Raw genomic sequence first — 15,722 nt, forward strand, 5'->3', positions numbered from 1 at the left:
GTCAATCAATAACCTTAGAAATTGGAAGGGAACTAGGGAATCCATCAACATTCACGTTCACATTCACATCTCCATTAACATATGATGACTTTACTTAAAACTTTTTGAGCAAATTGAGACCACGACAATACTCAAGGCACGCAATTAGAGAGGTGTAGGACTTGGCTAGTGTTCTCTACTAATATGACATACATAGGCATAGAGCTAGAAATACAATAAACAAAAAAAAGACATAAATAATACACAACAATATTAAGTTTCGATGCCACCGTAGTTGCCGTGGTACAATGCATTTGCAGATCTGTTCACTCCCGAGCTTCTTCTTCAACGCCGCTTTTTCTCACTCCAATTTCTCCTTTGAATTGACGCCCGTACTTCTTTTTTTTCTTCTTCTCTATTAATTTGCTGATATTTCTTCTTTGTTAACAATAAATTTTTTCTCTGTCTCACCTTCTCAATTCTGTTGCAACTTTTTTACTGTATCCCCTCTTGTTCTGTATTTTTTTTATTGTTTTTCATTTGTGTTGATAAGAAGTCTTGGAAACAAGGCAAGGAAGACATGATAATTGTTCATTGAAGCTGTTTTGTTTCATGACAATAGTTAGTGAATTTTTTTGTGTTAGGAGTGATTATTAGTTACTTTGTTAAGATTCTGATTGAGTCTTCTATAGATTAATAATGGTGATGTTGACATGTGTGTTGTCTTTTAAATTATGCAAATTCAGTATTGTTACTAGTTGAGGCTAGATTATTCTTTACAATCATTTTTAAATTAATGGTGAATTAACAAGGTGTTGAAAAACAGGAATTTATTTAACACATTCAAATGGTATCACTTGAAAAAAGGCTAGTTCCTCATGGCTTATTTGTAGAACTTTAAAGGAAGAAGTGAATATTACAGGTTAAATCACTGCAGGGCTCCATCTAGTTTCTCTCAATTTTCAATTGGGTTATTCTGATTTAAAAATTAATAATCGAGTCTTTACACTATTATGTGTTTAATAATATATTTGAGGTGTTGTATTTTAGGACCACTTGGATTTCAAAATGAGGAATATAATGGGAGCTTGCCTACTTTGGTCTATAGGCCATACTCATGAACAAAGGTGTGGATTATCTGCATTTATTTGCTGAATATATAGATTGTTTATTTTATCAAATCCTTTTAGATTTTTCTTTCAGTAATTTTGTATATCTTCGTTAATGCCTTTAGATAGCGAGTAAAAGAGGTATGCATCATAGCCAATTTGGAAACTTTAACAAGTTTCTGCATAGTTCTATTCATCTGTATTTTCCATTATCTTTGTGATTTAGGAAAAATCAGCTTTGGGTTGGTCATGAGATTGGTTTCCCTTAGATTCTTATTGAGTTGCATCTTTTTTCCAAGTGAGCAGAGAAAGAGGGTGTATGTTTATTTCATAGAAGAATCTACAGTTAGCATAAAGTCATCTGAATAGTCTTAATTGGTATTTCTTGCTACCTGTTGCAATGTTCAGTTATGACATTCTATATGTTTTTACTTTCCCAATAAGTATATAATCTGGCATTCAATTGAAGCCAATTAACTATTACCTAGTAATGTGGATTTGCATTTGTTAACAAATCGTCTATGAAATAATTTTAATTGTACTAATTTACTCTACAGTTAACAAATCCTATACCTCCTTAAATTTGGATATGCTTTTTGTAACTTCTGCTTTCTTTTCTGTCAAGTTGTTGATTTAAGATTCTTCTAGGTGAAATCTGCTATTCGGCAAGGAAGGAGAAGTATGCCGGTTAATGGATATGAGGCAAGGGTTGTCATGGATCTTTTGCAATGTGCTGAGACGTTGCAGGGTGATCTAAAAGTGGCCATAAAGGAAGACAAGGACTGGTATAGTCGTTTCATGCCTCTTACGGAAGTGGTAAATGGTGAAAGAAGTTATTGGATCTATAAATTATGAATATTATTATGTCTCTGATAGCTTATTCTTACCTAAACGTGCTTGCAGATCATGGAATTTGTCGTTAATCGATCTTTAGTTAAAATGATAGAACAAATTGAGGTAAATAAGAACTCACTTTATGTAAATTATATTTGTGTGAACTCACTTTTTTGAGACTATGTTTTCTTATCCATTAGCGGCAATGAAACACTACAATAAGATGCTAAAAGAGGTAAATTAACTTCTTAGTCCTAGTCTATTGATTTCTTTTGATTATAGTACCTTTATTAAACAATAAAAAGAAAAATTCTTCTCTGTGATGTTTTTCAGGAAGAGCAATACAATGGAATTGACGTTTATTCTCTCTTTAGTGATAGTAAGATACATTGATTTATATATTTATAAGAGTTTATATTGACTTGTTTTTATTTTAAAATTGAAGTGCTAAAGGTGAAGGAGGAAAGGAGGAGTATTGGGAGTAAGAGTCATTGTTTCCTTTTTTATAATATCTTTATCTCCTGCATACGGATTATGATTCCTAATTGAAAATTGTTTGGCTTACGCCGTTACTTCTATTTTTTTTTTCTATGTCTTCTGCAGTGGTTATCACTCCAGTCCTCCAGAAATTGTTTGGGCAGGCAGAGACCCAAAGGTCGTAGAAGAAGTAGCCGCCAGGAGAAAGAAAAAATGTTGAATGGATCTTAGAAGAATTGAACAACTAATGTCCAGTTTGTGATCATTATAACTAATCAAGTTATAATAAACCTCAGCCATCGAAAGATTTCATTCAAACTCAGGTTGACACAATCATAACTTAGGCCCTGGCTTATCATGCTTCTTCCATATCTCCATTTTTATTCTTTCTTTATTTTCTTCCTTAACTTGCTTGATAAATTATTTGGATTTTATATTACTTTTGAGTATAGATGATGACTAACGGAACTTCCTAATTTTAAGCCTAACCTGTGATTTTAAACTTCTCTGACTAATTCTCCTGTTTTGTTAACCAATGATTATTTCTTATAATTCTCTTTGCTTTGTTGCAGGGAACAGCATTGGTGGTACTCGCCGGACTTATCGTTGGTTGCCACCACTAGTTCCTCAAAGCTTGGAAGAGAGAGTTTCATAGATCTTAACCTCCCTGCCCTAGCCGAAGAAGATGATGCGAGCCAATTCGAGGATTCCGCGGTTTCGGATGCAGAGTTTGTGAATCCGGTGAAGGTTTTTCCTAGATGAAAGTTTTTTTTTCACGATGACTATAATGATTATCTTAGTTGTTATTGATCCAAAAAGGTACTAAAAATTAAAGTTTTGGTTCAGTATTTTTCTTTCTTTTTTCTATGTTCTCTTCTCAAGAACAATTTTTAGATTTGTTCAGTTACAGCTAATTGGAATAATATGGTTTACTCTATAGTTGTTATTTACTTAATAATTTCAATATCAATTATCATTCTTCTCTGATTCTAACTCTAATTCAGTTCTTCTAACCTCTTTTCATACTTGTTCTATTAGTCATATTTAACTAAAATTTTCTTCTTGTCTTTTGAATATAATTTAATAGTAGAATGAAATTCTGGGATATTCATGCTGAACAAAGACTTATTTTAGAGATTTTTATTTAATTAATGATTAAATAAATATATAAAATGAGTACAGATGACATATATTAAATTTTTTTTTGTTTTAATTTATAATTTTAAATTTTGATATTAAAAAATAAATTTTAATTTTAGAATATGTAAATGAAATGAGATTAATAAATTATTTGAAATTAAAAATAAATAAATAATTATAGGATTTGTGGAGGTTTGAAAATTTCATAAAATAGTTAATTTATGCTAAATTAAAAAATTAATTTGTGGGGGTTTAAAACTGCCACAAAAGTGATTTAAAATTACCACAAAAGTCCAATATAAAACCTCCACTAAACACACACAAAACTCTCCACTGAATAGATTATGGAGGTCTAAAAACTCCCACAAAAGACATCGTGACACCTCAAATTTTGGGATTTTAGAAACTCCCACAAATTATTTGGTGGGGTTACAAACCTCCACAAATAAAAAAAAACTGCCACAAATAAACAAAAACCTTGTAGTGGAGAAACAAAATAAACAAAAAAAAGACATAAATAACACGCAACAATATTAAATTTTCATAATATTTTCAATAAATACACTACAAAGGCCATTGTAAATTTTAAAGTTTTGGCATGACACTTGGTATTAGGAAAACTTTTTTTTTTTAATAATAATAATGATAATAGAATGGTATAAGTCGTTACTTTTAAAGGTGCAGATAATTTTATTTTTAAATTAAAAGATTGTCTTTGCAAATTGCAACTTAAAAGTATAATAATATATAGACCGTGGTTTTTGTATTTTATGTCTTTCTCTACTAACCAAATGCAGTTAAAGAGATCGAAAGAAGTTGAATTTTCATTACATTTGATTTATGTAAGAACATTATTACTCCCTCCATTTAACATTTTTCTTTCCATTGAAAAAATTAATAAATTTTAGTAATTATATTTAAATATATTGAATTATGAATATATCAAATTTTTAAATAAATTAAGAATTTGACATAAATGGAGTATATTATATAGTAATCCCAAAATTCCCTCCACCACAAGCTCATTTGTGTCATCGTCAAACCATGTCCACAAATATATACTTATGTATTATTTGTATAGTTTTTATTAGGGATAAGTATTGTTTTGGTTCCTAACGTAACGTTGAGGGTCAGAATCGAAATCGTCCTTTTTAATAATTTTTTTTTTCTAAATGACAAAAATACCATTTTTCACCATTTCATTCTTCTTGTTCTTCTTCTTCTTCTGGTTCTTCTTGAACAAATGTTCTTCTTCTTCCATTAACAAATTAAAAATACAGATTCAACAAAAAAAAAGAACACACAACTCAAAATCAGAAATTCAAGAAATCCAAAAACAAATTCTTCTTCTTTCAGAAGAACAAATTCTTCTTCCATTAACAAATTAAAAATACAGATTCAACAAAAAAAAACACACAACTCAAAATCAGAAATTCAAGAAATCCAAAAACAAATTAACAATGACTCCAAAAACAAAAAAAAAAGTAACAACAATCCAAAAATCAAAACAAGAACAAAATCAATAATAAAAATTAGAGATTATGATGAACAAATCCGTTATTCCAATCCAGATTCAACAAATCAATATACAACAATGCTAAAATCAGTAAATAATAAATTAAAATTAAATTAAAAGTAGAAGCAGAAGAATTCAAGCAGAAGCAGAAGCAGAAAGTAGAAGACGAAGCAAAAGATGCAGAAGCAGACGATGCAGAAGCAGAAGCACGCAGAAGCAGAAAGTAGAAGATGAAGCAGAAGCGGCGAGGAGCAGCGGCGAGGCGGCGAGGAGCAGCAGCTGGATAGATCGGCGGTGGCAGGAGCATGCATGAACGGTGGCGACTCACTCCACGGCTGGGTAGATTGGCAACTCGAGCTCCCTTTCCTGGTGACGCACTCCACGGTGGCGGCAGATGCAGAGGCCGAAGTAGGACCACCGGTGGGCTCGGTAGATCGGCGGTGGCCTCCTCCCCTCCCTCCTTCCCATTTCCTTCCCCCCCAACAAACAAAAACGCGTTTCCTCTCCCCCTCCCCCAAATTGCGTTCTTTTTTATTTTTTTAATTTTATATTTTTTATTAAAAGAAGGGTAGTTTAGTAATAAAATAAATAATTTTATTAAAAAGAACGATTTTAATACGAAAAAAACGTTAAGGATGATTTTAAATTCAAAATTACGATGGGGACGGTTTCGATTCTGAGCCTCAACGTTAGGGACCAAAACAATACTTATCCCTTTTTATTACTAAATGAGATAGAAATAAGTTCAATACATTATTTAATAGGATTAAATACGATTTTGGTCTTTAATGTAGAGGCCGAAAATTTATTTTGTTTCTGGCCTTTTTTTTGCTATAAAATGATCTTGAAGATTCCAATTTGTTTTAAAATCGTCCTTTTTATCAAATTTTTAATTTTTATTCCAAAAATACTTCTAACTAAAAAAAAAAGAAAACATTGAATAAGGGGGAAAGGGGGAAGGGATTTGCGGGGGAGGGGGAGGGGAAGGGTTGGTTTAGAAAAGAAGAGAGGGGAAGGGGGATCCGAAGGGCCACCGCCGTTGCTGCTTGTCGTGGTTCAGCGCTGGATCTCGCCACTGCTCCTCTGAGCTTAGCAAAGGTGCTCGTCTGCTCGATGGCAGTGGATTCTGGTTCGAGGCAAGAACAGGAGAAGGCTTCGGTGGCGAGTCGAGGGAAGAGAAGAGGTCGCACTGTGACAGTGGCGTTAAGGTAGCGCGTGTTAGGATTTGGTTGAATTAGTCCCACATTGCTTAGGATAGCAAATGGAGTGAGTGGCCTAGGCTATAAATATGAGGCTAAGTTCTCCATTTATTTTTGCACCAGTCAGAAATACTTTTAGCTTGTATCTGATTTTTCTTTTCCTCTGTACTCTTTGATTAGAGAGTGTTGTGAGGTGTAGTTAGATATTTGCTTTGAGAGAGTGTGGGTGTACTGGGGTGCCGGTGTTAGAGAGAAAGAAGTCTATGTGTTGTAACAATTTTTACATAGTGATATTCTCTGGTTGTCATTTGACAAGGCCGTGGTTTTTTCTCCGGTAATTGGAGTTTCCACGTTAAATTCTTGTGTTGTGATTGTGTCTATTTTATTTCTCTGTCAAAGGTGTTTTCTCAAGGGGGAATGGTGTCTTATTCCCAACAAGTGGTATCAGAGCTTTGGTTCGGTGGGATTTATTCTTAGTATGCTCTGTGGTTGCAGCCTAGTCTGACCTTCCACATCAGAAAAGAATTTTGTCCTGTGGCTTGAGGTTGATCTTTGGTTGTTGTTGTTGCTGGAAGGCAGTGTGACACTGTGAGAGTGCTGTTTGGAAAGGTTCTGGCTAAGGAAAGACTTGGTATTTAAGTGTGTCCATTGTGACCTACCTCTCTTTCCTGGGGACCCTTCCTAGTGCACGGTTGAGTTATACTATTTCAGTATACGGTTGCAACAATGTCAGGATATTCAAGTGCTGTGAAGCTTGAAATAGAGAAATTTGATGGAAGAACCAATTTTGGCTTGTGGCAAATACAAGTCAAGGATGTGTTGATACAATCAGGTTTGCACAAGGCGTTGAAGGAGAAGATCTCTGGTTGTTCTCTCTATGAGAGAAGATGATGTTCTCTAGAAGATAAGAAGTATCCTCATGGTATTACCGCACTGCCATGGATAAGGATGAGTTGTGGCAATCGGGTCCACAATTGCACACGGGCATTGGTTGGCGTTGAGATGCAAGGTGTGTGACAGAGTTAGGTCGATGGCTGAAGAACTTCCAAGAAAAGCCAATTTGGAAGTTGCACCATGAACTTTCAGCAAGGTTTCGATCTGTACCAAGGCGAAATGCTTGGAGTGGTCTAATTCCAAGTGAGTATACTTTCATGGTGGAGTATGATAGTTCTCTGAACTATGATTGTCGGTATAGACAATGGCAGCAAAGAATTGTCGGTGTTGACAATGGAAGCTGAAGATGTGTGACTATTTCAATCAAGGTGGAGATTGTTAGGATTTGGTTGAATTAGTCCCACATTGCTTAGGATAGCAAATGGAGTGGGTGGCCTAGGCTATAAATATGAGGCTAAGTTCTCCATTTGTTTTTGCACCAGTCAGAAACACTTTTAGCTTGTATCTGATTTTTCTTTTCCTCTGTACTCTTTGATTAGAGAGTGTTGTGAGGTGTAGTTAGATATTTGCTTTGAGAGAGTGTGGGTGTACTGGGGTGCCGGTGTTAGAGAGAAAGAAGTCTATGTGTTGTAACAATTTTCACATAGTGATATTCTCTGGTTGTCATTTGACAACGGCCGTGGTTTTTTCTCCGGTAATTGGAGTTTCCACGTTAAATTCTTGTGTTGTGATTTGTCTATTTTATTTCTCTGTCAAAGGTGTTTTCTCAAGGGGGAATGGTGTCTTATTCCCAACAGCGCGAAGAGAGAAGAAAAGGGTTGCGATGCTGTGATGGCAGATCGGCACTGTGATGGTTGTGATGGCGGTTTCGAGTGGCTCGCTGGCTTCTGTTTTTTCTTCCATTCTTCTTCTGCTTCTGCTTTTATTTTGTTGTTGATTTTAGATTATTGTTGCTTCTGGTTGCTTCTTCTTCTGATTGATTACATTATTTCATTGTTGTTGTTGTTGTTGTTGTTCTGCTCCTACTTCTGTTTCTGCTCATGCTCTTGCTCCTATTTCTGCTTGTTTACATTCTTGATTTATTGTTGTTGTTGTTGTTGTTCTGCTCCTGCTTCTGTTTCTGCTCCTGCTCATGCTCCTACTTTTGTTTGATTACATTGTTGATTTATTGTTGTTGTTGCTTCTGCTTGTGCTTGTCTTTGTGCTTCTGCTTTTGCCTGTACTTCTGCTCGTGCTTGATTTTGCGGAAGAAGAAGAAGAAGGGATATTTTGATTCGAATGACGGTTTTAAAATTAGATTAAACTTTTGGAACTATTTTGTAGCAAAAAAAAAGGCTAAAAATAAAATAAATTTTCAGCTTCTACGTTAAGAACCATAATCATACTTAACCCTTATTTAATAAAAAAAAGAGCATGTGTTGCTTAAGCGTATGAGACAAAATGATTCCAAGTAATATTTCTATTGGAAGTTATCATAAAGCTAAACGGCTAAAAAAAATAGGTAAACTATATTTTTTTCCTAAAATTTGACAAAAAAATTTAGAAATATCTTTTAAGTTTTATTATATTTTATTTTTGTTAAAAAAAATCATTTACATTAAATATATTTTTAGTAGCTAAATTTTTAAAAAAAATTTAAATTAATCTAATAATAATACATGACAATTATATCTAATTACTTAGGTTAAATGTTATTTTTGTAAAATGGTTGTTGAATTAGTCGTAAAATTTTTGAAAAATTAATTTATACACATTGAAAATTTTTGGAACAAAACTAAAATAAAATAAAATTTAAAAATATTTTTTAAATTTTTAATAAATTTTAAAAAATATATATATTTTACCCTAAAAAAATAAAAAAGTTATGTGCAATTCTATATATTTTAGTAAGAATCTCTACCTATTTTATTTTTTATCAAAGATTTGTTTTTGAAGTATTAAAAAAAATTGATAGATGGATTGAATAGTTTCAAATTTTATACATCATAAATTCGTTCAAATTTCACATTCAGACACACATTTAAGAATTTTATTTACTACTTGACTATTGTCAAAGTTCAAATTTGGATACAGCATATTAAAAAAATACCATATTTTACTATTCGACTAAAGTCTCAATTGCATCAAAGAAAATTTCAAATAAACTCGCGCACACCATTCACTCACACGAGCATTTAAGGATTCTATCCATTATTTAGTCATTGCCAAAATTTGAATTCGAATAGCATATATTATTAACAATCAACGTATATTGTCACTCAACCAAAGCCTCCGCTATTAGGGGTGGCAATGGAGCATGAAAGGGCCGGTTTTTGTCCTACCCGATCCTGTCCCTCTCTATAATAACTCGCATCGAATCCGCTCTACAATAACTCGCATCGAATCAGTTTCGCTTCTACTCGCGGACCCGTCCTGCCCCTATCTGCCCCACCCCTACCTGTCCCTATAATTATTGAAATCCAACAAATAAAATTAAAAGTTAAAATTTATATAACCATCATTACATACATAATATAAATTAAAGTAAAAATTTAAATATGATACAATATTATTAATCATTTTACTAATAATTATATATATATGTATATATACCGGGGCGGATTTAGATTAAACCCGATCCCGTTCCACCGTGCTCAAGAACTCATCCCGTTAAAAATCTGCCCTATAGGAGAAGGTGTAGGGATGGGATGGATACCCACGAATTTAAGTAGTGTTGCCACTATTGTCTCTATTTTTTTTTTTTTTAGGTGAACCATCAGAGCCAAGGCCCAAAGAAAGAAACAAAAGCTAACTGTCTGGAGTAATTATCCTTTTGCTATCGTCTCTATTTATTTTTTCCTGTTGGGTAGAGGACGTCAGGTCCAACTTTCCAATAATAAGGATGGAATAGTTTTTTTTTTTTAAAGCAAACAATTAAACATTTTGGTACACCATATAATATGGGCTTACGATGAATTAGAGCTTTCGAATTTAATATCAAGTCTCATTGAGTCTACTTGATAACATTCGGCCCAAATTACCTAATAAAATAAATGAGTTCCTCCAGTTGAAAGAAACAAATAATCTGAACTTTAACTTTTAGTGGATGACCCTTCTTTAATTACCAAATGCATATATCCTTAGGTGTAATACATTAATTTTGTTTTATTATATTATAGAATTTAATTTTGATGTATTATCAGTATAAAATAGTTTTATACGTATATTCAATTACGTAATATCACATTAGTAAAAGTAACTACTTTTTATAGTGACTGCGTGAATGATCATCCAAAAAAATAGATGTGTGAATGATCATCCAAAAAAACAGATGTAATTGCATATCAAAATTAAATCCTGTATTATATGGGAGAGGCCGTTGCCTTTTATTATATTTTACACGTTTTCCTTTATAATATATCCCTCCTTTTAGTTTTTTTTTTTTTTTTTTTTGGTCTATCCCTCCTTTTTAGTTATGGCTTGCAAAATAAGATCATGGGCCAAGTGGGCTTTTAAGCAAGCCATTCTTGGGACTAAAGAATAGAAAAGCCTATCATGGGTACTTAATAGGCCCAGGGTCATCAAAAGTGATAATTATTGACCAAATTTATAGCGGTCTTATTGAGATTGTGTATTTGTGTTTATTGATACAATAAAACATAAATATGTTGTTTACCAAAAATAACAACATAAATATGTTAGATCATATTGATACAAAAATAAAGAGAAGCGTGTAGACCAAAAATAAAATAATAATAATAATAATAACAAAGAGAAGCGTGATAAAAAAAAAACTCATTCCAACCAAAATATGCCTGAGCTTAATCTACCAATGTTTAGCCATCAACCAAGATATACTGAAAATGATGGTTAGCGGCGTTGAAATCAAATATATGTTAATTGACTACTCCACAAGAGTTTAGTTCAAGTACATGTATTTAGCTCTTAGCAAACAATATTTATTCAAAATAGTCTGCATATCATTTTCTAATTTTTCCATCTAAAATCAACGTGTTATTTGCCTCACTTGCCTAGTGAGTTGGTCACAGCTTGTTATTAGCAACCCTCCTCACAAAATGCATACAACAAATTAAAAATCTCCTTGTTCTATTTGGTTCCCACTTTGGCTATACTTTTTCTACAGCTCAGCAAAACCACAGTGCTAGCATAAGTTAAAAAAAAAATTATTTAATACATTTTTTACGAAGATGATATTACAAATTATTAGATAGTTTGACATGTTTAATTGATTATGTTTGACCGAACTATCTAACAGTTTATAATATCATTTTTATGTAAATATATATTTATTGAAATAGTTATTAAAAAAATATTATAAAGTACAAGTTTTTTCTTGAAAAAAGAAAAGATTCTGAATTATGATTTAGGATTTAGAATAATTTTGTCTATTAAAAATTAATAATCATTAAAATTTATATAATTATTTCAAAATATCAAATTGTTTATTTTATATTTTTATCAAACCATTTTCATCATTCTACAATAAACACCAAGCAGTTTTATTATACTACACAAAGCAGCGTTTCCTATTTTTTTTTTCACTTATGTAAAAAAAAAAAAGGACTACAATAACAACTATAAACTCTTAGTATTCCGTCTTGGTGTTGGATACTCCAATTTAGTGATTTACTAATTAAGAAAAAAAAAGATAAAATTATGCAGCATTTTGTACAAATCAATAACAATCACATATAAAACAGCATCTTCTTTATTTACTAACATACATATGAAATATTTGGCGGTATATATACATTTATTTACTAACAAAAATCTCCTCTTGGTAAGACTAAACATGATTATTGACGGTTACAACATTATTAGAACTTTCTGATGAATGATCATGTTGAGTTGTTGAGGGTGAGGACTTTGCAGCAGTGTTGAAGAAGATAGAAACAAGTACTAAGAATAGTAACACCAAAGCTGAGAGTGTTGATAAGACTAACATAATAGCATGAGGCATAACCCCTTTAACTTGTTGTGCATACTCTGCTGAAGCCAGTGCCAGTGCTGTGAGGGGAAATGAATAAGCCCACCATGCCACACTGAATTTTTTCATTGATTTTTTGAATAGCAGAGGCCTTGAAACCTGTTTGTACAAAATTACAAAAGAAATTTAGTCAATCATATATCAAATGAAATGTTTCTTTGAATTTAAAACATGAAAACTTATTAGAATTTAATTTTGATGCATGTTCAGAATAAAGTAGTTTTACATGTAATACTATGTTAGCAAAAATAACTATTTTTTATATTGATCGCATGAATGATCATAAAAACAACAAATATTATTAAACGATGAAGTAAAAAGTTTTGTACTGTTAGTATATCAAAATTAAACTCAACTTATTGTTCCTAAAATTTGGTTAAGTGCATAAAAGTCTTTGTTAGTAAAGCTAAAAATAATAAAGTTTCACAAAGGAAATAATTAAAAGTAGCTAAAAGTTTTGGATAGGACAAAATGCAAATTCCTAATATCATGTATTTTTCAGAGTGAGAACTAGATTACAAGGATAGTCCCAGTTATCCAAAATTTGGCAACAATATACAGGTTATAATCAACTTATATAATTACGCAGGGACCAGTTTTCAAGTGGATCTTCAACTTGGATACATCCAAAAAGATCAGCAAACCAAATCACAGAATGAGAAGTTCATAGAACGTGTACAATTTGAAACTTTGCACCGTCATTTTCTATTTTGATTTTTTTTTCTTTTTTCTTTTTGAAAGTACATGTTTAATTGTTCATGGTCGCTTTCCTTAGGACTTCAATAAAAAGCCTTCAAATTTTTATTTTCAATTCTCTTGCTCCAAGTTGACATCGGAGAAGAAACAGTCTTTCTATCTCTAAGGAAGAGACTGCTGGTTCAGAAACAAATAAGACTAGTAAAAAAATGTTTAAAAAAAAATCATCTCTGAGAAACTAATATATAATTTAAGAGAACAACTAGGAACCAAAAGTATATCAGTCAAAAATCAGTCAAAATGTGTTTGGGTTCCATAAAAAATCGGGTTTTGGTTTGTGCTCCGTGATCTCATGAGCGATTTTTAAACATATTATTCAAAAAGTGATTTTAATTAAACAGTTTTGTTTACTTTTTTGACTGATCACATTTTAGTTCCATATACTTTTCCATAATTTAAAAATAATATCACAAATAAAATAGGTGTGTTTCTTCAATATCACATTCAACAACATCTAGTCACCAAAAAAAACATTCAACAACATCTAATAATGAATAAATAAAATAAAAAATGTTTAATAACAAAAAAATATTAATAAAAAATTTCTAAAACCTACTACTTTTTGTTTTATTTAATGTATTTTATAATAAATAAATATTAAATAAAATAAGTTCAAACAATTTGAACGGATTATCTTTTGTCTTTCTGACATTAGCAAAATATAAAATATTCTTTAATTATTAAAAATAACAGTCTATTAATAATAAATAAAATATTATTTTAATTTTAAAAACACTTTTAAAACATCATCACCACTGTAATATACGTCTTATTAATAACTATAACAAAATCTAACCGCAGTAAAAAATGTTGACACAGAATATAATTAATTTAATATTTTTTTTAATTTTTTATATTTTAAATAAAATAAAAACTCAGATGCAGTTAATTTTACGTAAAATTGATACTTGATAGTCGTTAGATGATTTGACTAATTTGACTTCACATAAAGTCAACCTTTAAATAAATAACAAGTTTGAATAGAAAAATGATTTACCAAAGACAAGAAGAGAAAGAGGGAGAGGAAGAACAACATCTTGCAGGCGCTACCAAAGCCGCCACAAATAGAGTTCCATGCCACGCTAGCCATGCTCGGCGCGGCGAAGAACAAGAAGAAAACTGGCCGCAACATCGCCGGGAGGCTATTGTTCCCGGACAATCTCTGGTAAAGAGTAACAAATAGCACCAAATAATGTGCAATGCCAAGAGAGAACATGCAAATTGCGCTCTCTTTCCATCCCATGTTGGCCGCGGCTTGCGAACCAACCAAGTTCCCTATCACCGACAGTTGGCTCGCAGGGTTCGCCACGGTCGACAGGAATCTCTTCCCCTTAGTAAACCACTGTCCATAAATCTTGACATCCAGGGCGAAAATTGGAACGGAGAAAATCCACCAGAGTGCATGGTAGTAGTTAGTTTTGGAAGAAATGAAGGGTGATGATTGGAGCAAAAGGAGCCATGAGATCCATGGAGCAAAGAGGTAGTTAACTCCGACATGGTCTAGGAACTCGTCCTTAACCATGTGGAAGTGGAAAAGACATCGGAGGACGTAGAGAAGAGAGAGCGTGAGGAGTGTGAGAAAGGCGAGTGACCAGAGAAGAGTGAAGGCGGTGAAGGGTATATAGGTAAATATGCGTCTAAGAGCGTGTGCGTCTTGGATTGGGTTGATGAGGGTCTTCCATAACAAGGCTTGGCTGCAAAGGGAGAGGCCAATCCTGAAGTACCCTGCATGGAATTCTTTCAGAATTTTGGATATGGAAGATTTCATTTCTTCCATTTTATTATTGCTTCGTATTATTATCACAAGATCTTGGAACACATATTCATAGCACTACATGTGATTCTTGTTTCTCACTACTCTCACCCATATATATATACTTTCTATCATTGTATAGTAATGTATATATACTTTGTGCAACGAACTATTTATATGGGTTGCTACAGACGGTTATATATTTATAGATCAACTATCTACTAAACTTAATTATTAGTGTAAAATATCTCTTAAAATATAAAATATATATTAAAAAAAATTAAATAATATATATTTATACACAAATATATAATGATTAATTTAATATTTAATTTTAACATATATATAATATTTTTATATTTATAGAGCAGATTTATCATATCTATAGTACAAAAATACAATATATACATAAAAATTAACTACTAAATCAGTCATTATATTTAAATAAGATAATATATAATTTAATTTATTTTTAATATATATTTTATATTAATAACTGATTTTAATATATATTTAATATAATTATATATAATAATATTTTTTATTTTAATTTTTATTTTTAAAAACTACAATAATTTTTAACTAATTTTTTTCACTAATAATAAATTTACAATGTGTTTTTATCAGCACACATATTAATTAAAGTCTAATAATGACACCTCTATTAGGAGTGAAAGCGAAAGTTAATATGGCGGCTGATATATTTAGCTGTCCTTTTTGAATTACAAGTGGTGAACAAGGAATAATGTAGGCATTAAGTATTATGTTTATGATAATAACACGGAGATAATATCTAAAATTATCTTATATAACATAATATATTTATAATTTTATATATATAATATTTGTAATTATATATTTATTATATTTAAATTTTAGTAATAATTAATAAATATTAAATAAAATAATTTTAAATTATTTAAGTATATTTTTATTATTTTTTAAATATTATTGATATGCTTATTTTACTCTTTTTTTTGTTTGTGATATTCGTATTTTAACGAGTGATAAAATGTATATTTTTTATTTTTTTTTTATAAAAGTAGGTATTTTGTTAATAAATTATAATTCAACTAAT

At 31.3% G+C, this 15,722-nt stretch overlaps 1 protein-coding gene across 1 annotated transcript; it reads right to left on the reverse strand.

Annotated features, from left to right (window-relative positions):
* Nucleotides 1-11,838: 11,838 nt before the first annotated feature.
* On the reverse strand, nucleotides 11,839-14,823 carry LOC112737513 (S-type anion channel SLAH1). The gene is made up of 2 exons (XM_025787446.3): nucleotides 13,889-14,823; nucleotides 11,839-12,234 (listed from the first exon to the last, which is right to left on the reverse strand). The coding sequence occupies exons 1-2, from the start codon at nucleotides 14,666-14,668 to the stop codon at nucleotides 11,935-11,937; spliced, it is 1,080 nt and encodes a 359-aa protein (XP_025643231.1). The 5' UTR covers nucleotides 14,669-14,823; the 3' UTR covers nucleotides 11,839-11,934.
* Between the last annotated feature and the right edge of the window lie 899 nt (nucleotides 14,824-15,722).

This window comes from Arachis hypogaea, chromosome 13, assembly GCF_003086295.3.
Source record: "Arachis hypogaea cultivar Tifrunner chromosome 13, arahy.Tifrunner.gnm2.J5K5, whole genome shotgun sequence".
Classification (NCBI taxonomy): Eukaryota; Viridiplantae; Streptophyta; class Magnoliopsida; order Fabales; family Fabaceae; genus Arachis; species Arachis hypogaea.